The sequence below is a fragment of the Poecilia reticulata genome, linkage group LG11 (genome assembly GCF_000633615.1).
Source record: "Poecilia reticulata strain Guanapo linkage group LG11, Guppy_female_1.0+MT, whole genome shotgun sequence".
NCBI classification, from domain to species: Eukaryota; Metazoa; Chordata; class Actinopteri; order Cyprinodontiformes; family Poeciliidae; genus Poecilia; species Poecilia reticulata.
Genome location: NC_024341.1, coordinates 14,052,021 through 14,075,778, shown reverse-complemented (window position 1 = coordinate 14,075,778; position 23,758 = coordinate 14,052,021). Strand labels below are relative to the sequence as shown.

General features: G+C 43.3%; 3 protein-coding genes across 4 annotated transcripts in view; 2 read left to right on the top strand and 1 right to left on the bottom strand.

Moving 5' to 3' along the window:
* The window catches only part of LOC103472377 (receptor-transporting protein 4-like), a 3,095-nt gene extending 1,537 nt beyond the window's left edge, over positions 1 to 1,558 (top strand). The window contains exon 3 of the mRNA XM_008421990.2: positions 273 to 1,558. Within this exon, the coding sequence (XP_008420212.1) occupies positions 273 to 612 (340 nt within the window). The 3' untranslated portion in view covers positions 613 to 1,558. The remainder of the gene's footprint in view (positions 1 to 272) is intronic.
* Positions 1 to 4,171, bottom strand: part of fam83hb (family with sequence similarity 83 member Hb) — a 29,586-nt gene extending 25,415 nt beyond the window's left edge. Inside the window, exon 1 of the mRNA XM_008421988.2 lies at positions 4,074 to 4,171. The gene's annotated coding sequence lies outside the window, so the exon portion shown is untranslated. The remainder of the gene's footprint in view (positions 1 to 4,073) is intronic.
* Positions 1,903 to 23,406, top strand: LOC103472378 (ankyrin repeat and IBR domain-containing protein 1-like). Of its 2 annotated transcripts, XM_008421991.1 has the most exons (21): positions 1,903 to 2,159; positions 7,252 to 7,592; positions 12,409 to 12,580; positions 12,659 to 12,790; positions 13,574 to 13,765; positions 14,634 to 14,751; positions 14,841 to 15,061; positions 15,859 to 15,947; positions 16,031 to 16,175; positions 16,335 to 16,495; positions 16,687 to 16,775; positions 17,005 to 17,135; positions 17,407 to 17,541; positions 18,312 to 18,398; positions 18,494 to 18,560; positions 18,656 to 18,801; positions 18,886 to 19,064; positions 19,974 to 20,025; positions 20,145 to 20,201; positions 20,355 to 20,478; positions 21,917 to 23,406. In XM_008421991.1, exons 2-21 carry the CDS (start codon positions 7,405 to 7,407, stop codon positions 23,209 to 23,211), a joined length of 3,780 nt encoding a protein of 1,259 aa, XP_008420213.1. In that variant the 5' UTR covers positions 1,903 to 2,159; positions 7,252 to 7,404; the 3' UTR covers positions 23,212 to 23,406. The 2 variants fall into 2 exon arrangements, with proteins under 2 accessions (XP_008420213.1, XP_008420214.1); XM_008421992.1 differs by lacking the exon at positions 20,145 to 20,201.
* The last annotated feature ends 352 nt before the right edge of the window (positions 23,407 to 23,758 follow it).

The window sequence follows — 23,758 nt, the reverse complement described above, 5'->3', positions numbered from 1 at the left end:
ATATATAAGATATTAATGTGCCAATCGTAGACATTTGATGTTCTGTCTAGTTCTGTTTAGTTTTTAGTTGCAATTACTATACAAGTTATATCACAGAAACTGTGCAAGTTGTTCATTACAGTTGTTCATTACAGGATGTGATTTATCTACAGATGTTATCCAGAAACTTACTCTTTATCAGAGGGAATATGTTGTAACGTTTAGAAGCACCATTTAAAAAGTTTTGTTGAATATGCATCTAAAGTCTGCATCCATCATCTGACTTTCCCCAGGTTCCAGTGCGGAGTTTGTCGTAAGACCTGGCCTTCGGCTCGAGCGGTGGTGCTGTTCCGCTACCGGGTGCGAAACGGCCGGGGTACGGTGATAATGCGACCTTTTGGTCAAGCTTGTCGTCGTTGTCAGGACGGGGAATATGATCTTCCAGGTTTCAACAGGAAAGAAGTGGAACATGCTTTGCTCAGGCTTTTTTCCAAAATCCGCAAAAATTGCTACGGGGAGGAGGAAAGCGACGATGTTTCTTCGACATCCTCTGTTAAAGTGTGGACCAAGCCCCATGAGGCAGCACTGTGTGAGGCCTGCCGCCTGGGCATTTGCTGTCTGGAGGATGAGTGAAAGGAGAGACATTCCATCGTTCTCGGTTTTGGGAGACCTTATCCTTGACATTTTGAGGTTGTAAATATGTTTGTCAGATAAGGTTTGACGTGACGCTGGGACCAAAAATCGGCTTTTGTGAAAATTTAAATTACTTTGGTAATTGTTTTGTTTAGTTATGGTAAATGAAGATTTGATACTTGTGCATTTATGGTAAAAATATTTCACCTTATTTTATAATGATCTGTACTTTTTATCATTCAATTAAAGTCATCTAAATATATCTATGTAAGTAGGAGTTTTTTCCTTTTTTGTCAGATGTTCCACAAAGTTTGATAATGTTGGCAATGGGGATGTTTTAACAAAAAATACTTGTATATTTGTCTGCTGTTAATTCCTCACATTGTAAAGAGGTTTAGATATATTTTCTAATATTCATGAAACCAATACTTACAGTAGTTAAGGTACATGTAAGAACAGAATGAAGTATTTCGGGTAACAATATATCCGGTTTACTGTATTTTTTCCCTTAACCTCGCACAACAAGCTCAGGAGATAGAAAATACCAATAGAACCAGAAAGTTTGTGTAAAAATAAAAATCTCACTCTAATATAAACTGTAGGTGTGTGTCCATGCGTGATGCATTTTTGTTACAATATGCTTGTTCTTCATTTAGTGAAGTTACTGACAGTGGGGAGAGCAGCTAGAAACTTTTCTTAAGATTGGCAATACTTCAAAATATTAAGAAATATTACTGGTAAAACTACCCTGTAATACATTGAGCCAAAGTAGATATCATTCAAAATGTCATTAGAGTAATTGTAACCAGTTGCTACATCTCTCCGATGGAAAAGGCTGTATAAAAAGTTGGATGATTTAATTTTATGAATGTAAGACTACTTTCAATTAAACTTGAACCATATTCTATAATTCATCAAAAGGATACACAATTAAATGAGAAGGTTTAATATTTTTTTTGTTTTTTGTTGCAGGTGTAAATAAGTGATTTTATATTCAATGGATTACACCTCAGTACAGCAGATGGCGCTATTACACTGCGATTAAAATTTACAGACGAAGAAGACGACTTTGTCGTCTTTACTTTGTAAAAATTGTTAAACTGCCTGAATGTTTGGTGTAAATGTTGTTACTCAACGCCACAGTAAAAATATATTTTGTCCTGTTCCCCTTAAAATCTGGTGTAATTTAGTCAGCGGTCTGTTTGGGGAACCGCAAAGTTCCGCCCACTGGGGTTCCGCCCACTGGGAAAGTCAGTGGGCGGAACCCCAGAGCGATACGTCAACAATTACGTCACTGGTGCTGGGGGGCGGAGTGGGGATCGTTGTCAGAACTGCGCCTGCGCACTGTATCCGGTCTGTTCTGTGTTAGCAACAACAAAGTGAAGCTGGAGCAGAGTCCGTGTCGCCTCTACGCTGTCAGCAGCATCTTCACTATCGTCCTCCGCCGGGGTCCGATGGCTGAGAGGATGGTTGAGGGAAACTGCAGCCGGAGAAGCGAATGACATTTGTAAGACGATGGCTGTTGATGCCCGCCAGTTTCCAAACGTGTAAGTAGAAGCAGTCCAGCTGTAGTGTTGGTAGTTGGAGCTAACACAAACCGCTAACGTTTAACCGAAGAAGAAACACGGAGAGACAGCTGGCTAGCCGCGGTAACAACACGGAGGTTGGCTGCTGGTTTTTGGGTGGTAACGTTTCTCACCACAACACCCTCTCTTAACAGACGAACTGAAAACAGGTTAGAGCGAAGATGAAGCTCATAACTCGCAGTATGTATTCCACCTTTCCATTGTTTGGTTGGTGATTCATACAAACTGTCAGCGGGTTGAAACAAAGGAGCGTTTAGGGGGGGCGGGGGGGGGGAGACCGAGGGGCCGCATGGACAAACACATGCAGAGAGAAGTCGGCTGTTGTTTGTTTGGTGCTCCATTTCATGCTGACACACTTCGGAGGATAACCACCCGAGGTATGACCTGGATATTTAACTGATACACTGTGACCTAGCTAATTTCCCTAAAAGTCGCTCTGTGTGTCATCAGAGCTGCTTCTGTGTCCGACTCCAACAAGTTTTGTCTGTTTGGACAAACAGACTTTGTCCTGCAGCAGCGGAACAATACCTACTCCAACTAAGTTAATGTGTGTCAGATGATGGGAACCATTCATCCTCCTGCAGTTGTTATTGGTGTATTTATTGATTTCACTAAGAGTGAATTGTTATTCTCCTAACTATATCTTAAAATCAAAATCACACATCAATGTTGTGTTATTGTATGAGTACATAAAAACCTTGAATAAATGTATTGTTAGTTCATAAAGGATTAATTATTCCTAAACCTTGGGTGGTTTCAGGTTTTAAGGAACACCAAGGTTTTATTAAGTTACAGTTTCAATGCTGCTATAATTGAAGTAAAAGTCTTTATAATGGGAAACCTGAGAAAGGACTGGAGTTATCAGAGGTTTCTTTAGCCATATACAACCTGTATTTATACAGACCTCTCCCTCCCCCGCCTATTGCTGCATTTTACTTTTTAGCTTACTGAGAGAAAGGTTTGCTTTGCTTACAGAAAAGACAAACTCTTGTGTTTGTAGATGTTTCCACTTGATAACAACATAGACAGTCCAGTCTTGGAAACCAAAGTGCTTATTAGTTTCACACCACTTAGGTGCTGACATTACTATGCAGTTGGGATCTATAAGGCAGCAAGTGGGCATTGTGTTCTCAAAGTTGATTTGTTAGAAACAGGAAAAAGAAATTGGCAAGCATTTGAGTGAGGTTGACAAGAGCCAAGCTGGCTAGATGAATTAGTCGGACAGTCAGCAAAACTGCAGCACTTTTGAAGTATTCCTGCAGTGGACATTATCTGTCATAAGTGGGTCAAGGAAGTAGCATTAGTGAACTAGCAACAGGGAAACGGTGATGCTGATGTATGTCGCGGAGTAAATGCTGGCCTTTGTGGTCTCATTCAACCATATAACCCAAATTATTTCTGTAGAAAGCAATGCTGCTTCTGATACACTGGTGTTACTGTACACTGTGCATTGCAGAGGGCGAATGATGGTTTTTATGGCAGGCTGCAATCGACATGTCTGTTAAGCAGCCAGCTGCATGCCTGAGTAAATAGGCCCGACTAATTAACCAGCTAAAATCCGCTTAACATTACTTGCACAGTGAAATGTTATGTTAAGGTATCAACATTTAAAAAAAAATAAATACCCAGAATGTATTTCTAACATTTATTTATTACATTTAACCAACAGAATGTTAGATTTTACATTAGCACTAGGAATAACTTATTTTTCTGTAAAAGCTTTGGATATGTAAGAGTGAGAATGTGTTATAACCGCCACATTCTCAAGTACATGTTTCTGTTACCCTAACGAAAGTTATGGGTTGTGCTGTTTGCGTTTTTACAACTTAAGCATCTTTTCTTTAAATATGGGGGAACATATTTCAGCAAACTTACCCTGAGTGTGCAGCAACGCATGGAGAAAGGGCGCCGTAGGCCTACTCCACCCAGCATACGACCAAGAAAAACTCTGGTTACTATGGCAACTTCTCTGGCGTCTCATTAAAAGAACTTTAAAGGACAACAACCGTAACATGGAAAAAATTTTGCTGTTTTCAAACCTAAACTTTGATACTGGTAACCAACCCTCACTGTCCACAAAAGTGTCTGCATTTGATCAATTAATCAGATTACGATGTAAAGTCTTTCACAAGTTTATTATTCTGACATAATAAATTGAGTATTTTTTTTTCTCTTGCTCTGTAATCTCTTACTATTCCTAAGCAACTTAAGTGTTTTAGTTGTCCTTTTGCACGAGGCCTGTGCAGCACTCTGGAATAAATTAGACTCATTACTGTGGATTTTTCCGACATCGTTCAGACCTCCATTCTCAATTGGATTTAAAACTGAAAAGACGAACGTCTAGTTAACAGGAAATTAGTCAAATGTTTCAGCTCCAGCTGACCACTAAATGACGTCTTCCTCAGATTTTACACCACTGGATAACTTAACAGGAAGCCTGCCAAGTTCAAGACATGTAATCCTTTGAATTCCAGGATTCCTTCTTGACCAGACTTCCTGCCCTTATTTAGTAAAAGAGGCAGGCAAGATATATGCACAGAGGTGAAGTGAACTGGAAGTAAACTAGTGCACACAAAAAGGAGGGAAGCAGACAGACTGACCCAGACCCATTAACTGTTGCAGCCCACTTCAGTACTTGGGTTTTGCACAAAAACACAGAATCCAGAAGTGTTTTGGGATCATTCTCAGTCTTATCTGCTTCTGTTTGACCCTTGTGTCTCGTCTGTCAGCGTACATTTTCGCTGTCTGTCAGCGCAGAGGAGGGTGGGGGTGAGACACTCATCCACGTTATTCAAATGTTCCCAAGTCCGGGCAGTCAGCGGCCAACTGTAGCCAGCCTAAAAAAAAGTGGGCTCTTTGTGAAGGCCAGACAGATGGCCATAGAATGAAGACTGTAATGATACCCTCAGCAGCCCAGCACACACACACAGACTCATGCGCTCGTCACACACTCCGCTCATTACGGGACGTCGCTGCGTGTGCGTTCAAGACGGGCTTAGCTGTTTGTGAGGAAAAGGGAGAGGTGGGGAGGATCAGGAAGGAAGCGAAGCAGAACACGTTGATAACGACGGTAATTATATGCAACATGTGAGCAGAGAAAGATGCTGCTTGTTTGTTTGTTGGTTGTTGTTTTTTTTACCTGCATCGCTCCATTGTTATTGTTTTTGCAATATATATAAATAAAAGTTGCTCCTGTTGTCGGGAAGCGATGGGAGGATTTGCAGTGTTGTGAAAAAGTATTTGCCCTCCTTACAGATTTAATTTCCTTTTTTGCTTTTGTCACATTTAAATGTTTCGGATCATCAAACAGATTTCCATATCAAACAAATATAACCTGACTGACTAAAAAGAAGCTGTCTTTAAATAATTATCTATTCATTTATTAAGGGAAAGAAAGCTAATGCCACCCGGCGATGTGTGGAAACCGAAATTTCCCCCTTACTGATCATTGGGATGACCAAATTTTGTGGGCGCACTCAAAATTGGTAAGTAAATTGAATCTGGCTGAAAACATGGAGAAGGCTAAAATATCTCAAAAAGCAGTACATGGTGCTAATTATTTCAAAAGAAATTCAAATGAGCAAAAGAGTGACATTTGTTGGTGTGAAATGGTTTACAGAGTCATTCCTAAGGCTTTGGTACTCCACCAAACCACGCTGGACGCCATTATCCAAATATGGAGTAAACGTGGAACTGTGATGACCCTTATACTGGAGTGGCTGGCCTGCTTCAAAACAACATGGGCTCATCCAGAAAATTCCAAGAGAATCAGAAATATTTGAGGACCGCATGCATCAACTGCTTTAGTTGAGGTCAATGTTCATGAATCAACATTAATGTGAAAGGCAAACATTTTTATATTCCCAAATACTTGATACTGGGTGACTTGATGAATCTGAAGGAATCATGCGCTCACTTCTCTCAAAACAAAATCCTGTTGGAGAATGTCAGCCCATCATTTCCTGACCTTAAATTAAAGCTTATTTTAATCATCTAGTGGGACTATTACCCAAAGTAAATCTGCATGTCTATCCCAAAGGGCTTAAAACAAACCAAATTAAGGTTTTGTACAGGTCTAGTCAAAGTCTGACTTTAGATTCTTTGGTATGAGTTTAAGTAGGTGGATCATTTTCCAATACCCTCCAGCGTTGCTACATTAAAACCATTCTAATAAGAAGAATTAGCCAAAATTCCTCCAAAGCTTTGTAAAACGCACCGATTGGTTGCTGCCAAATTTATTCGGTTTAGGGGGAGATTACCATTTTTACCATTAATCCAGGTTGGTTTGGATATCTTTTTCCTGAGCCTGCAGTAAATAAAATCATCATTTGAAAAATGCCTTTTGTATTCACAGAGATCATATTTGTCTGATTATTAAGATTTATTTGTCTGAAATATAGAACTGTTCCAAAAGCAGAAGAAGAAACCTATAAGCGCAGAGATGCTTTTTCAGATCACTGTACCGTGTAAGCCTCCTCTGTGGGAGCAGCCACAGTTGTGATTTTTGGGTTTAGCGCCTGCGAGAGAAAGTAAAACTGGTTTGGCTTGGTACTTTAGTGCTGCATGGCTAAACTCACTCTCAGGCCTTTGGTGGCTGGAAAGCGTATCAACTGTGTAATATATGCAGCTACTTGCCCCTAGACTCACAGTGGCCAGCTGTGGTAATATTGACAGTGCTTTTCATCATCTGACTTGCTGATCAATAACTTGGATATCATTAACCGACTCTTCTAGCTTGGGCCTCTCTCTTATCTTCCTTCCTTTCTGGCTCCTTCTCTGTTTTCTTTTATGTCTGGTGAGATAATGTCCTCGCTGCAGAACATCAGCTGATCAATCGATGCAGTGATTGATTGAGGCTTTTCTCCTTCTATCTCTCTCGCTTTATCTCTACTCCCAAACTTCCTGTCCTTTTTTTTTTTTTTTTTTCCCCCGTCCCTCTTCTTTTCCTGACCTTCCCAACCTATTTCTTTCCACTTACCTCAAATCTGGTCCTCCTCTTGTGTCACGCAGTTCCCTCCAATCAATCTGCTGCCTGTCTCTCTCTTATGTGCAGGGAAGGAGGACGCAGAACCATGTTGCTTTAAATTGTGACCTGCGGTGATCGGGGGAGGCAGAACAGGAGGAGGAGGTGGAGGACTGAGGCGTAGGCAAGCATTGAGTGATCTGCCACGGCTCCCAGTTGGTGGCCCACCGCAAGCGCGACGCAATGGGCAACACGGCCACCAAGTTCCGCAAGGCGCTGGTGAGCGGCGACGAGGCGCTGGCCTGGCAGCTGTATGAGGGCAACCCTCAGTTCAGGGACAGCCTGGACCCGAACGCATCATACGGAGAGCAGTACCAGCACAACACACCTCTGCACTACGTATGCCGCCACGCCATGACGCGGCTGCTCAGGTTTGTTGTTTAGATCTTTTTTTTTTTCTTCTACTTCTTCTTTTTACATTTTTAAGGCAGAGTAAAAAGGCAATGAGTCATCAGTGACTTTGTTGCAATGTTAGATAGAAAAGATTATCTTCCATACAGAGTTTCTAAATGACACTGCAGTCCACAAGGAAATGCATCAGCCTTGAGTACAAGGGAAAATCTAATCTTATTTAGTCTGATATGAAGCTGCCAACTAAAGCCTCAAACATAATCAGTGACATCAGGGAGCACTTGTGATAAAATTTTGTTCCAAGGATAATTTGGAGTCTGAGTCCAATCTCAAAAAAAAAAAAAAAAAACAGCTCTTGAAATTTCAGTGCGCTGCTAAGTTTGTCGGCAACATTGATCAGCAGCAGTTTCTCCATGTACCTGATAATACACTCATGGGAGAAAGCAAGTTTACGCAACTATCAATATAAGTGTACCCTTTGGTTCAAAACCTTCTCTGAGAGCAAAGTCTTGAAGCTGCAATTTTCAGTCGCTTTAAATCCTTCCCAGCCTCCTCTGAGTTTTAGACTTTGACTGGGCTGTTGCAGAATTTCCACTCTTTCTTTTTTTTCCCCCCAGCCACTCTGCACTACATTTTGACCGACTCTCTAGAGTCTTTGAGATAATTGTCCAGTAACTTTCAGTTTCAGTCAAGCTCTCGCCATGACAAAAATTACCTCACATTGAGGTCAAAATTACAGACTACAGGACAGCCCTGTGGTAAACCCCAATCATTACCCCTCCATCGCCGCGCGTATCAGTTGGTATGAGTTGTACGTGCTAATATGTGGTTTTCATCTTTTCGCCAAAAACCGTGTACTGCTTTACAGCCATATGTCTCCACTTTCATCTTTCCGACGGCGATTATTTAAAAAGACTTTTGGTTCATTCAGATGTGGCTTTGGAAAGCCGAGCTGTACCGCTGCATTTCCTTTAAGTGAGAACACGGTCTTCCTTAAATTATTTCAAACAAGCCATTCATGTCCAGTGCTTTTCTAATTGTGCTTTCATGAAATTTAACCTGTTAAGTTGCAGTTAGTTGTCGCCTCCATGGCTTGTGTGAACTACAAATGAGTCTTTGTAGTTCTAGAAAGAAAGCCTGTGGCTTTCTTTCAACAATGGACACTCTTCCATAGGGCTGTGTAATTTTATCGATTCTACGATATTTATCAAATTTTTTTTCCTCAGAAGGTATCGATTTTTCATCCGCGAGTATCAATGCATTAAATCCTACTTTGACTTTTATGTCAAATCCACATGACTTAAATTATGCTTTTTTTTTACCCAGTTGCACATGTACATTAAAAAGTTACATGTAATGAAACAACCAGTTACAATTAATTAATTAATTAATTAAATGAAATAGATAAATTACATGATATAAAGGAATGAGACAAAAAATTTTCCATCAGTTCAATTAATTCAATCCAAGTCTATGGAAGAGTCACAAAATGTCACCAAAATCAAAGTCGCTCTAAAGTCTTTCAGAAAATCTTGAAAATGCATCGAATCGTATCATTTGCTGAGTACTCAGCAAATGATTCTACGGTGTTCCTCTGTCTTCAATATTCTGCTGGTTATATTAACAGTCACCTATAAAGTTAACTTGTTTCTAAGAGATTTCTGGATGATTTGCTAAGACATTATGCTTCCCTTATTCGAACCTTGACCAAAGTTTCGGAACCACGGACACAAAAGTTTCTCAGGTTGATCGTCAACCAGTTCTAGAAAAATGGGTTTGAGATGAACATAAGAGGATGGATATGCTCTGCTGTGGTTTCGGAGGGATTTTTAAAATAAATTAGGTCATGGGCTTTGGGTTACAAACTGAAGACGGGTACAGAACCGACCTCAGAACATGCAGTCGGGGGCGGGGGAGTTCATTTTCTCTTTCTTTAATATAATATATTTGCCTCTTGGATAGATTTTACTTATATTTTACAAGCCAACTCTTGAGAGTCTCCTCTACTTTATGAAAGTGCAACGCTGAATCTCCACAGCTCCCCTGTAAGAGTATTATTAGATTTTAATCCACTGCATTGTGCAGTTGGGAGTCTCGGTTTCTTCACATTCGATTAAAGTCGCTGCACACAGACACAAGCACCGGCACAGCAACAACGGGAGTGACGGCAGCATTTGTCAAGGCAGGAAACATAAAGCAGATCTGCTAAGTCTTAAGCCAAAATGCCAGGGTCAAACTAAAGGAACACATGTGGAGTTGAGAGATCATTGTAGCGTTTTGTACCTCCTGTAGAGATTATTAAACTGCTGGCTGTGACCAAGACAGCTGGATCTTTCCCTCAGTTGCCTTTATCTCCTTTTTACACTTCTTAGGCTTTCTTTCCACGATTAGAACAGGAAGCTTGTTTGAAAAGGCCAGTCAATTATCTGTGCATCTGCATGTGTGCAGGAGCATTTAGGATTTGAGGAGGTTGGAGGGCGGGGGTGGGCGGAGGGCGTTGGAGAAAACCACAGTTACTTAATGTGTCTGTGTCTGAGAACATTGCACACGACGAATCAATTGGTGTGCTATTTGTGTTCCTTTCCACTAACCTATAATAGGGCAGGGAGGCGTGCTGAACGTTGAGCTATGCTTCTGATAAGCATCGGAGGAAATGCTCCTTTGTTCCAGCGGGCTCGCATGGATGGAGACAAGTGGAGAAGTCTCAGACAAAATAAGGACTAATATAAGAAGACATGCGTGGGTTCAGTAGTTTTCCTTCTCCAGATTATTTTTAACATATCTGCTCCCTTCTTATTCGTGCTCCTGCAGTCGGGCCCCGTGGGTCGGCCTGACATGCAATCCTCTGAGATGGTGAAACAAATGCAACTATTTCGGGGAAACAGGGCGCAGTTCAGGAAGTGTGACCCTTCCTACACAAGAAGTGAGTAGGAAGTCTTAGAAAATATGTAAATAGCCACCCCGACTCATTGAGAATGTTTAACCTCTATTGTTGAGAGACAAAGCAGGAAGCGTTTAGTCTCGGAGCTCAGATTTACCACTTGCCTTTCGATGTCTAAAAGGTGACCTCCGCCAGCCGCCGTCCCCTGTTGGACTCGACTCCATTCAGCCTTGGCGGAGGGCTTTTGTGCGTGTAAATGTGTTGAGGTGGGGGGTATTGGTTTGGAGCTGAGAGGGAATAATTAGCGATTATTACTGTGCGAGTGCATTGGCTGTGTGCTGTGATTAGAGCAAAGCTGCAGGGGCTCGTGGCTGACAGGATAAGTGGGTCGAAAGGGGAAAATGCTGGGCTGCGCTTTCGGAAAACATTTAAAACTTTGAGAACGTTCAGACCTGACACTAAGAGCCATCCTTGGGGATCTGATTGCATCTAGGCAGCGGACAACACAGGTGTGAATGCACTCCAAAGGATTTTAGGACTGTCTGGAACGCTTTATTTGGCATTCGTTTGGATGTCTGAATGCAATCTTTACTAGCAGCAAAGTCCTGGAGGTCTTCTGGTTTAAAATAAAAAAAAAACTTCCTTTGGAGAGTTATGGGAAAATCAGTCACTCTCGTCAGCTTATTTAAGGCAGCTAAACCCCTAAATAAAGGACCATTTCTCAGGTTTTGGTCAACAAACGAGTCTCTTATTCTGTGACGTTTCACAGCGTCCACACATCAAGTCATTCCAACTTTGGGAATGTCTCATACTTGCTTTAACAATCAGTGGTTTGATATTACTTTCTGTAAAGCACTCAGTCTACTGTAAGGAACTATGATTATGTGATTTCATTGGACATTACCTTCCAGTCAGAGGTCACTTTTGGTTACATTACATTAGTTCCATCAATGGTCATAATCACTGATTTCGCAAGAGCTAGCTGGCCGAAACAAGTGTCAATGAAAACATGTAATCTTCTTGAATATGATATGCAGTGGAAATAAATGATATGCAAGTGATTTTACAGTTGTTAATTAGCATAATTTATATAAAAAAAAGATTTAACTGTCAGGAGAAGTTGGCTGATCTGCAGTCGTACAAGCACATCAGTGTGAAACGAGGGAACAAATTAACAAAGCGCCGAATTCACTCCTAGTCTGAATTTTGAGATATTATGTATATTTAAGATATTAATAGGGTGTGTATATATATGTATATGCTTCTTCAGGCCTGTTAATGTAGTATTTATTGTTCAGCTGAAGAAATTTATATGTAAATATGTTTACTTGGATGCAACGATGGTCACTGTAATGCAAAGCATTTTTAATACGACCTGAGAATAATCATTGTGAGGCTCGTCTATTTACATCTGAACAGTCTGTGGAGAAAACAACCCAGTCATTTTAAGTCATTTTTATCTTTTTGCTGTCACATCCTGTTTTCTTCTTTTATTAAATTCTGATTAGAAAGGCTAGGGTCTAAAATAATCAGGCTTTCTACAGCTGTACCATTTAGTCGAATAAGAACCACGGTGCCAACTAAAAGGCTCTAATCAGTAAATGGGGGTTTTGACAGACAAATGGCAGAAGGAAAACTGTTTGCTAAACAGAACTGCAGCAACATCCTGACTCCTGCAACAGGCACATTCATTTAATCCCCATGTGTCAACCAGCATGACGATTATCTCCGAGATGCTGAGCAGAAATAGTCAATATTGTGCCATACAGCCTCTCCCACCGCTTTCTGCTGTTCATCTTGAGCATCCTGACTTTCTCACACACCTGAATTGTTCTTACTCTTTGTCTGTTTGCTTCCCGTATTATTCTTTTTTGATTCCTTCAACACTATTTTATAACTTCTTTTTTTTTTATACGTATATTTGATTTTCACCTGCTGTTTTCTGACTCGGCTAGGTCGTTCCTGTTCAGCAAAGAGGGCAACCCAAACAAGCGCAACGTGCACAACGAGACATGCCTCCACGTCCTGTGCCAAGGCCCGCAGATCCTGCTACTGCCAGAGGGAGCGCTCTCTCCACGGCTGGCCCGACCGCAGAGGGACGAGCAGCGCCGCGCAGACTGCCTCCAGGTACGAACGCACCAACAGCAGCGTGCGGTGTACACAAATTTAAGATGTAATAATGATGAGCTTTCCTCCCGAGGACAGATGATCTTGAGCTGGACCGGCGCCAGACTGGAAGGAGGCCAGTACGAGAAGGCCAACGTGAACGCCACCGACAACCACCACAGCACCTGCCTGCACTACGCCGCTGCTGCAGGCATGAAGAGCTGCGTGGAGGTGAGACCAACCCTGTTGAGACAGTATATTTATATATTTTCTCCTTTTTTCCACAAGATTTAAGCTTTTTTACATTTCCTGAAAGTAAAGCCGCAAAGCCCAGTGTATTTTATTTAGATTTTACGTTGTGCAACTTTGGTGTGAAAGGAAAAGGATGTTTTGTTTTCTAAAGTTTTTCAACATCTAAATATGTGGAAAGTGTGTAAAACTGAGTCAGTATTATAAAACCCATCAGTATTTTGTTTATCATTTTCTTTGTTGTTTTTTTTACTAATTTATTGAACTTTAGGAACATTAGAAACCACTACATTTCCACTGCTTATAGATAGTTTTTATGCTTCTTAATATTCAACTACCTCTATAAAGGTTTGCCCCGGTGTATTATAAGCCTGGCGGGCCACCAGGCTTTTCTTGTGCCCCCACCAGGCTTAGCATTGCTTATTTATTTAAGTTTTTTTAAATGTTTGCATTTTTTAAGACTTTATAGTTGGTGTTTAAATATGAATCTTCCAACAACACATAATTATCAAGTGATATTTTCAAATTTCCTGTCAACTTCAAACATTTTTAAACTCAAAAACACAGCTGACCGCTGGATGAGTTACAGTCGAGCGCCACAACCAACCGGGCTTAGCAAGTTTTCTGGGGAAACCTTAACTTTGTCACCTTGTTTCCTCCGACGTAAATCCATTTTCATGCATTGAGCTCTTATTATCTCTCCTCTCTTATCTCTCTTATCATCTCTCCTCTTTTCCGCGTTCCTGCTCTTCTCCCGGTGCGTAGCTGCTGATCCAGAGCGAGGCCGATCTCTTTGTGGAGGACGAGGACAAGCTGACGCCTTGCGATCACGCCGAGCGGCACCACCACACCGACTTGGCACTCAGCTTGGAGTCACAGATGGTTTTCTCCTGCGCCTCGGCTCAGCAGTCAAATGGAGACACACACGGCGAGAGCCGCCTGCCGCAATACAAGGAGGTGAGAACACGGTTACGAGATCTGGAGGGGTTTCCTGCTGGCTCAAGTTATTTTTATACCTGTGTTGTATCTTTGAATTTATTTATTTATTTTTTTCTTGACACATTTTGCTTCAGAACTACACACATGGCTGAAATGATTATGTAATGACAGTCACAATATTTCCTTTTTTTTTTTTTTTTTTACTAAACAAAGCATAGACTTTGTTTATGTTACTTTAATCGTTACCTTTCAGATATGTATTTATTTTGTCTACAAAATGACTTTGCAAAGCTTTCTAAAGGCAAAGTTATTGCAGCTCTAGAGAAATTGTTTATAGAAGCGCAAAAAGTATCATAATTATTGGACTCTCAGGCTAAATGCTATAACGTCAAAGTAAACAAGCTGCCTAAGAACAAACTGTAGATTTGTACCAAATGGATCACAGCTTTCACATTAACGTAGATTTTTTTTTTTTTTACTTCATCAACAGAATTGTGTCTTTGCAGCGGTTTTTCTTTAACGAAGGTCACAGCTTAGTGGTTCTTAGTGCACGCACATGCCAGACCTCTCGTCCTGTTTCTCAGCCTCCTTGCACTTTGGGGACCAGCACAGTTGTATAGCAGCAGCTGCTGCCAACAGATACCAGACTGATCTTTATTCCTGCAGCCAAATCCATGCTAATACCTAATCTCTCCATCCCACCACTACAGCCACCCCCCTCCCGCTCTTCCCCACGTATCTGTTCGTTTCTCATGATCTTTTTCACTTTCCCAGTTTTATCACAGCACAGTTATTTTCTCGTTTTTGATAAAAGCTGACCTCATTCCAATTTTTTTTTTTTCACCTGAATATTTCTTTCTCTCTCTCTCTCTCTCTCTCCTTCCAGCCTTACGAGGGACTGAAGATTCAGGATCTGCGCCGACTGAAGGACATGCTGATCGTAGAGACTGCGGACATGCTGCAAGCTCCTCTTTTCACGGCTGAAGCCCTGCTTCGAGCGCATGGTGCGTTTCTGACTTGGCGAAATATGATATTTTAAAATTATGTTTCCATAATGATGCCGTAGAGTCTTTTGTTTATGTCCTTCTTTCAGATTGGGACAGAGAAAAGCTTCTGGAAGCCTGGATGTCTGATGCTGAAGGCTGCTGCCAGCGCTCTGGCGTCACCATGCCCACCCCACCGCCCAGCGGCTACAACGCCTGGGACACCCTGCCGTCTCCCCGCACTCCGAGGACGCCGCGCTCACCCCTAACGCTCACCCTCACCTCCCCCACCGACAGCTGCCTGACACCAGGAGAGGAAGGCCTGGCTACGGTGAGAAACGAGGAAAGAGTTCAGCAAGAAGCCATGGAAACCATCCTTTACATGAAGAGTTAAATTTGTGGTTTGGTAGCAGCAGATCAAAGAGCATCCCTTCTGCTATTCTCTTCTTTCTGTGTTTTTATTTTCATAAAAACATTTAACAGAAAATTGAGCTAAATTCTGGAAGAAAGCTTGTTAGAGGCTATAAAAGACTTTAGACTGAGGCAGGGGTTCACCTTGCAGCAGGGCAGTCACACAAAACACACAGCCAGAGCTGCAACGCTTTTTACATCAAAGCATATTTACGTCTTCAGATGAACTACTTGACCTAAAGGTGGGAGAGGCAAGACTTGAAGATCAATGTTCACAGATATAATGTTGCAAAGAGGAATGTGTAAAAACGTGTTTTCAATGCTGCAAATCCGGCAGAGAGAGTTGCCCCCGACTATTTTCAGGTCAAATTAACAACAAAATAAATTATTGATCGATGTGTCAAATCAGGGGAGCTAATTACTCAGTTTTTGTTTTTTTATATATATATATATTTTTTTTTTTTTTTTGTTTAGAAAACTTTCTAAGCTACTCCACTTCAGTACCACTTTGTATTGCTCCTTCACATTTATTCCCAATAAAATACTTGGTAGGGTTTGGTAACAACATGACAAAATGAAAACTTTGAATACTTTACATTAGAGATAAAAATGTAGTTCATTAGAAGCAAACAGTATTGTTTTAAGGACAGTTTTATCATATTCTGGCAGGTAAAACAGCTTATGATTGTGTCTTCACTCTCTGCGTTCTCCCTGCAGTGTGGCATCTGCCTCTGCTCCATCTCAGTCTTTGAAGACCCGATCGACATGTCCTGCGGTCATGAGTTTTGCAGATCCTGTTGGGAGGGGTAAGGCCTTTAATTCCAGCGTGCGCCCTGTATGTGTTCTTATCTTTTGCCCGTATTGATTGTTTTCTTTTGTTTTCCTTCAGGTTTCTCAACATAAAGATTCAGGAAGGCGATGCTCACAATATCTTCTGCCCTGCCTACGAGTGTTACCAGCTGGTTCCTGTGCATGTGATAGAGAGCGTGGTTTCTAGAGAGATGGATCAGCGCTACCTGCAGTTTGATATCAAGGTAGAAATATCATGTTCAGATTATTGGAATCAAAGGAAAGATTTTTTTACGTCCAGTTTGTGTTTGTATTTTATTTTTTTTTTTAAAGTGTTGTGTAACCTTTTCCTCTCTGCTTTCCAACGTTTATCTCTGGGTTTTTTTAACCTCTCATGCGTGCAGGCCTTTGTGGAAAACAACCCATCCATCCGCTGGTGTCCCGCTGCTCGCTGTGAGCGAGCGGTGAGGCTCACCAGACCGGGCCCCGGAGACAGCGACCCCCACAGCTTCCCCCTGCTGCCGTCCCCAGCTGTCGACTGTGGCAAGGGTCACCTGTTCTGCTGGTAAACACCATAATTTATTATTCTGCAGGCAGGGATAAACACACACAGAGTCCACAGAATTTGTCTTAACACTGTCAGAAAAGCTAAAAGCAGAAATGTTATCCCCTCTTTCTGTTGTATTTTAAAGTGACAAGCCGGTTTTGTGCTGGTTTCTCTGTGCTCAGCTCTGTTTATTACCCTTGTGTCCGCAGGGAATGCCTCGGCGAGGCCCACGAGCCGTGTGATTGTCAGATGTGGAGGAACTGGCTCCAGAAAGTCACAGAGATGAAGCCTGAGGAATGTAAGCCCCAATCTTTTTTTCCGGGAACTTTCAGTCACCAGGAATCTTTCTAGCTTGAACCACAACAAGTCGGTTTTACTGCAGCTGTCAGATCTTTCCACCAGGAAGTCTCCAATATATCTCTTTAACAGCCTGACAGGTGTTGAGGTCTCTCACATTTGCTGACTTGTTTGCCTGAATGCTGGTGTTGGACAGGAGAAATGTCGCCAACGTGTGATTTTTGCCACAGTGGCAGGAGTGAGCGAGGCGTACGAAGATGCCGCTAACTGCCTGTGGTTGTTGACCAACTCCAAACCGTGTGCCAACTGCAAGTCGCCCATTCAGAAGAATGAGGGCTGCAACCACATGCAATGTGCCAAAGTAAGCTGCGCAATCTCTGATCCGCCTTGTCGTTTGTTGACACGTTTTGATTAATTGTATGATGAGAGTTTAGGACTCTGGTTATGTGGGTTATACAGGATTCAATACAGAGTCTGGAAACGTCTTTTCCAGATCATGGCAAACTCTTGTTTTTTATTTTCTAAAATGAACTCCGAAGTCTAGAATTTTGTACATTTTTGCTTGGAGACCCGAACTCTGTATTTCTGTATTAAAGAAATGCTGTTGCCTTTCTCTCTCTCTCTCCATGCAGTGTAAATATGATTTCTGCTGGATATGCCTGGAGGAGTGGAAGAAGCACAGCTCGTCCACGGGAGGCTACTATCGTTGCACTCGCTATGAGGTCATTCAGCAGCTAGAAGAGCAGTCCAAAGAGATGACTGTGGAGGTAGAAAAAAAAAAAAAACAAAAACGCTCTTTTCTTCTCAGCTTAAAACAGTACGGAAGAGGATTAAAAAATAATGGGGAAAAAAAAGTCAAAATTCTGACTTTAATCTCAGAATTCTGAGAAAAAAGTCAGAATTCTGAGGTTAAAGTCAAATTCAGAATTTTTTCTCTGAATTCTGAGATTAAAGTCAGAACTGTTTTTTTTTTTTTTTTTATTCCAGTGGCCCTAATCTTCTTCCGTAAAACAGGGCTCTTCATCACACAGTATGCTTTCCCTTTCTCATATTTACATCCACATTAGCAAAACAATCACTTGTCACCTATTAAAAAAAAGATTTGCTTAGGCTTCTCTCAAACCAGAATAAAAGTACACACTGCAAAAACACAAAATTAGATCAAAGATATTCATTTTTGGTCTAGTTTCTAGGGAAAATATCTTGTATATATATAGTATAATTTAAATAATATGAAGCGAACTTACACGTAACTTTTCAGCAAAGGTATACGTGCCTGAAAAGCAGAGGCAGCACGGTGCGTAGATAAATCAGGAAAATGGCAAAGAAAGCCTAAGTGCCGATTCAAAGTGTGAAGTAATGTCATGCTTGTTCTTAAAGTTTCCCACGATCCAGCAGCGTTCAAACGATCCGAGATCCTGGTTCATATCCAGCGTTGATGGGACTTGATGTCCGAACGCCTCATATAATTTAATGTGCTAATACACTACCGCACATTTACTAATGACATCGAGTATTTTTATGTATTTATTTCCAGGCAGAAAAGAAGCACAAAAGTTTCCAGGAGCTGGACCGCTTTATGCACTACTACACTCGCTTCAAGAACCACGAACACAGTTACAAGGTACTAAGCGCATGCTTCGATGATCAGCACTTCCATGTGCTGTGCTTTTCATGTTTAAATGCTCTCTGTGCATCCTTTCCCTTTCTGTGGGTCAGTTGGAGCAGAAGCTGCTGAAAACGGCAAAAGAGAAGATGGAGCAGCTGAGCAGAGCCTTCATTAGCCGTGAGTCTTTGAACTTTGCCCGTTTGGATCCTGCCTAAGCAGCGGAACCAGCTGGACGAACGTTCTTGAGTTACAGCGTATCTGTCCGGCTCCAGGTGAGGGCACTCCTCCAGACACCCGTTTCATTGAGGACGGCGTGACCGAGCTGCTGAAGACGCGCCGCGTGCTGAAGTGCTCTTACCCGTACGGCTTCTTTCTGCAGCAGGGCAGCACACAGAAGGAGATATTTGAACTCATGCAGGTACTCTTGGCTAATTTCCGGAACGGGGAAACCTTTCAGAGATTTTCTTTTTTTTTTTCATCCTGTCCCCCTTGTTTTCACCAGACGGACCTGGAGATGGTGGTGGAGGATCTGGCTCAGAAGGTCAACCGGCCGTACCTCAGGACGCCGCGGCACAAAATAATTAGCGCAGCGCGGCTGGTGCAGCAGAAGCGGCAGGAGTTCCTGGCATCGGTGGCCCGCGGCGTCGCTCCCAACGACTCTCCCGATCCGCCTCGCAGGAAGTAAGCGACAAATCTGCTTATTAACATTGTCGTTCTTGTTGCTTTAATCTGAAATTCACTGAACATGGAGCTGCTACACAGGCCTGTATAAATATTAGTTAGGAAAGTAGGAGCATGGCAAAATATTTGGATTTCTTTATTCCCGTTTCTGTGTTTTTCCTTTCTGTCCAAACATCGTTGTGTCTTTCTGTTCCTTCCTCCTGTGCTCCTTCTATCCTTACCTTTCATCCATCCCTCTGCCCTTCTCACTTAGTTTTTGTGTCCTTCCTCCCTCTTTGTGTCCTCAATTCCTTCCTTTTTTCTTTTTGTTCTCCCTTCCATCTTGGTGTCCACCCTTCCTTTCTTTTCTGGGTTATCCTTTCTTACTTATTTTATTCCTCTCTTACTTTCCTAGTGGTCTTCTGTCTTTCTTCTCATTTTTGTGCCCTCCCTGTCTCCATTTCTTGTTCTGTTACTCCTTTCTTTTATTCTTTGTCTTTCCCCCTCCTTGTCCCACTTCCCTTATTATCTTGTCCTTTTTCTTCCTTCTCCCTGTGTCCTACATCACATCCTTGTCTGTGTCATTTCTTTGTTACTCATCTCTTCCTTCCTTCTTTTCTTTGCTTTCTCCTTCCTCCCAACTCTTGTCTTGCTTTCCTTCCTTTCTTGTCTTTTTTTGTCCTTCCTTAGATATTTTTCCTCTGTTGTACATTCTCTCCCATGTGTCCTATTCCCCTTCCTGTCTTGTACTTGTTGCTTTTTTTTTTTTTTTGAGGGGGGGATTGTTTGGGTTTTTTCTGCATATTTAAAGCTCGTCACCTAGAAATGTCTGCCATAATTCATATCAAACTTTTTCTATTTTGAAATTAGCCATTAAGTCTGAAACTTTGCAAAATATGTGGGAACCTTTTGGATGAATCTGTATTGCAGTTACCCTGGAGGATCATGGGACTGGGAGTACCTTGGCTTTGCATCACCTGAGGTAGTTGCCAAAAAACGTTTCCGTTCATGCTTCCTAAGCCTACCGCTACTGACCTGCCGTTGCATGAAGTCCTGCTACAGCATGACTGCAGCTGACATAGTGTGCTTATGTGTGTTAAGATGGGAAGCCGTCACTCTGTGCTGGGAGCAGGAGATCACAGAGAGAGACAGTCGCAGGTAACGTACCATAGTTCCCTGGCACAAAGTGCAAATGCATGGCCTATATTTTGTTCCCCTGCGGCTGCACGCCTGCTCGTTATGAACTACTTTATGAGACACCTGCTCTGGCGTTGGTTTGTAATGGGCTAATGCGGCGACGGCTCTTTGCAGGATTATGCTGACATCCAGTACCGGCGCAGACACAGACCGCGACGCAGAGGAGACATGCTGAGTCTGCACAACCTCAGAAGCAGCAGCAACACGCCGGAGACCAGCAGGAGGAGCGATAACACAGGTCTGGCTGCAGCTTTAACACACACTCTCTGCCATTTTATCCACCTGAATTCTTCACTTTTAGTGAGCTTAGAACCACAAGATGTACTCGATGAAAGTTTGATGCGAAAGGTCAACAGAAAGTAGTGCATAATCGTAAAGCGGAGTGAACACTTTTAGTGATCTTTTGGAGCTTTGCTCATAAATATTCTCTGTAAAACCACTCAAGCTCAATCAGGTCGGATGAAGAACATTTATGAACATTAATTCTCAGGTCTAGCAACAAAATGTTAGTTGGATTTAGCTCTGGTTGGCCGTGTGCTCAGAATCGTGGTCCTACTAAGGTGAACCTCGCCCCAGTTTCAAGTCTTCTGCAGCCTCCAAACAGGTTTCCTGCCATGACAGTTCTGTATTTATTTCTCTGTTTGTCCTTCAATCAGCTCTACACAGCAGGTGGTAGGTTACATCCATGTGTGTTTGCTAAATCTCCCACAGGAACATTTTACAACTTTCTTTCAACAATAGCTTTTGTTATGCCTCTCCATAAAGGCCTGATTTGCTGTGTTGAAAGTTTCACCCCACCTCCAAATTTGGAGTGCTGTTGGTTATGACATAAGAGCTCTATAAAATACTCTGAGGTTTATAGTTTTAAAGGGGAACTGTTATGCATAACTCACACTTTGTATGTTTTCATACTTCTGTTTGCGTCTCAATTATTTCTATAAACAGTCTAAGTGCTTAAGAACCACCCTGACAAGTTTTTGGGGGTCTAGAAAAGGAGCCGTTTCAAAATCGTTAAATTACAGTCAATGGGCGCCGTATTGTTACCTAGCAACCTCAGAGGAGCTCTGGGCATCAACTTGTGGAGCAGCGGCACGTTTGGTCAGCTGGTTTTATTGCTATATGCACTGTACAATGGCTACTGGAATAAACAAGTGTTTTTTGTTGACTTACCATTCAGAAACCTAATGCTGCATTCTTGTCGGTAGCGCAGGAGGTTCTACTAATGCTTTTCATAATTGTGTGTCTTATTTGCAGCCATTTTCACGTGTACGTGTAGAGTTGGGGGGGGTGTGGCCAGCAGCAGATTATTTGGATTTAAAGTGACTTCTTTGAGGAAGCAGAATAGATCAACTTTAATGTAAAAAGGCAAAAGAAACATGAATATTGTGTATTTTACCACGAAAAGCTTAAATCTTGTGCAGGTTTCTCAGTGGTTTACTATAAAGGGGGCAGTTCTCTGATTTTGACAAATACTCGTGCAACTTCTATTCTTGCCTCTATATATAACTGGTTTGTCAGTGCAGCAGACAGCCAGCAAATAGGATTTTACTTTATTGCTCCATCACTCTGGTCCGATCGAAACACACATGCCGTGATCACTCAGATCGATTTATAATCCGGTGGAGCGCATCAGGCCTCGTTTCACCGAGATATTTCCTTCTCGCCGTTCGTTTCAGATCCAGCAGAGAGGACTGAAGGTCGCCGGAGAGCCCTGGGCTCCCTCGACGAAGACGACCCCAACATCCTCCTCGCCATCCAGCTGTCGCTCCAGGAGTCCCGGAGAGAGCAGGGCCTGGATGGCGGCGCGGAGAGGAGGCCGGGGACGGCGGGTGATCTGGCCGACGTCGCTTTGCACTCCCTCAACATGGAGGACCCTCCAGGAGCCCGTGGCCCCTCCTTTCCCGCTTCCCTGCTGGATCCCCCTCGGCCCCCCAACAGGACAGACTCCACCACGACACAGCCATCCGTGCTCAGCTCCCTGCCCCTGCCGCCCCCTCCTCCCACCCTCAGCGCTGAGCTGCTGGAGCTGGGAGACAGCCTTATGAAGCTGGGGAACATCACCACTCCTTACATGGACCCGGAGCTGGCGTGCAGCCGCGGTGCGCTCGCTGCTCCTTACAGCGACTGCGGCCACAGGCCGGACCAGAACACATCGACTCCACACGCCATTCTGGATCAGATTGCCGTCACAGACCCCCATCATGACAGCAAAGAGCCGAGCTACTGCGGCTCCTATTCGGCTGAGAGTGAACACACTGCCTCCTGTGCGCTGGATTGCACTCATAACCCCCCCCATCCTGGCGAGTACAGCCGGGATCCGGATGAAGCGGAGCGCTCCTACCAGCCGGGAAGCTCCTACACCGCCGAACATCCCTCCACCTACGCTCTGGACCCGCCCCGGTCCGAGCCCCAGCCTCCTGTCCAGCTGTGCCTCCCATCGCCGGAGCTGGAGCCAGAGCTGCTGCTTTCCCCGGTGATTCCACCAGGGGGCCCTTTCACCCCCAGCGACCCCCAGAGCCTGCAGGCCCTGGACCCCACGGCCAGCGCTCAGCTGCTGGACAACATCATGGCCTGGTTCAACAACAACATCAACCCCCAGAACAACCCCCAGAACCTGGCTCTCATCCCGTCCCCGCCCACCACGGAAACAGACTCCTCCCCCGACACGCACGCCGGCGCCGAGAAGGACGGGACCGCCGCACCGGTCTGGCAGCCCCTGGAGGGCGCAGCCGGCGGCCGCGAGGCTCCGAAGAGGCCCGACTCCCTGGAGCTGGAAAACAGAGACGTCAGAGAGGAGGGTGTGAGCGCGGGGTGTGTGTCGGACCTGTCGCTGGACGAAGAGCACACACACCCGCGGTCACACAGCCAAGCTGACCCGGCGGCTGCGGCAGAGAGCGAAGCGGACACCGTGCTGCAGCTGGAGGGCAGCGGGTCACCGGAGGAGTGGGAAGAGCAGGAACACTTGGTGTGACGGCGAGCAGAGAGGAAACCGATCAGAGTGTTTACCGGATGTACTATACTGTATTTAAAGATGATGTCACACACAGGTTGGACAGTTTAAGTGCTTTCTGTCTGTTGCTCCAGAAACAGACAACCAATTATTCATGAAAACAACAACAAAAATAACGTTTCAGATTACATGAAAGAAAATCCGTTGATATCAGAACACATGAACCATGGTTTTTATTTTTATTATTAGCATTATTTATCCTCCTGCTTCTCATATTTATTTCCTGAGTTTAGGGATGAAGTGTTGGTGCTGCAATCCAAACTTGCCTCATGTTTTAACACTTGACTGACTGATTATAGATGATTGCTGTAAACCTGGAGCCCGATGGGTGCGCTGTACAATCAGAGGGGCTTACTTCAGATTCCCGTGCCTGTTGTTGGTGCCAACACACTGATCGCTCCTGCATCACTCTCATGTTGTACTGTTGTGTTTCTGCTGCAGGGACGTTTAAAGTCGAATCCCTTCTCACGGTGGACTGATTTGCTCAAAGGCGCTTCTCAGATGAAAG

What these genes read in the sequence shown, in the direction of transcription:
- LOC103472378 (XM_008421991.1), top strand. Translation starts at nt 7,405, where the DNA reads ATGGGCAACACGGCCACCAAGTTCCGCAAGGCGCTGGTGAGCGGCGAC. An exon ending in GCCGCGCAGACTGCCTCCAG is followed by an intron (nt 12,581 to 12,658) that starts GTACGAACGCAC and finishes TCCCGAGGACAG; the next exon opens with ATGATCTTGAGCTGGACCGG. An exon ending in ACAGAGAGAGACAGTCGCAG is followed by an intron (nt 20,202 to 20,354) that starts GTAACGTACCAT and finishes GGCTCTTTGCAG; the next exon opens with GATTATGCTGACATCCAGTA.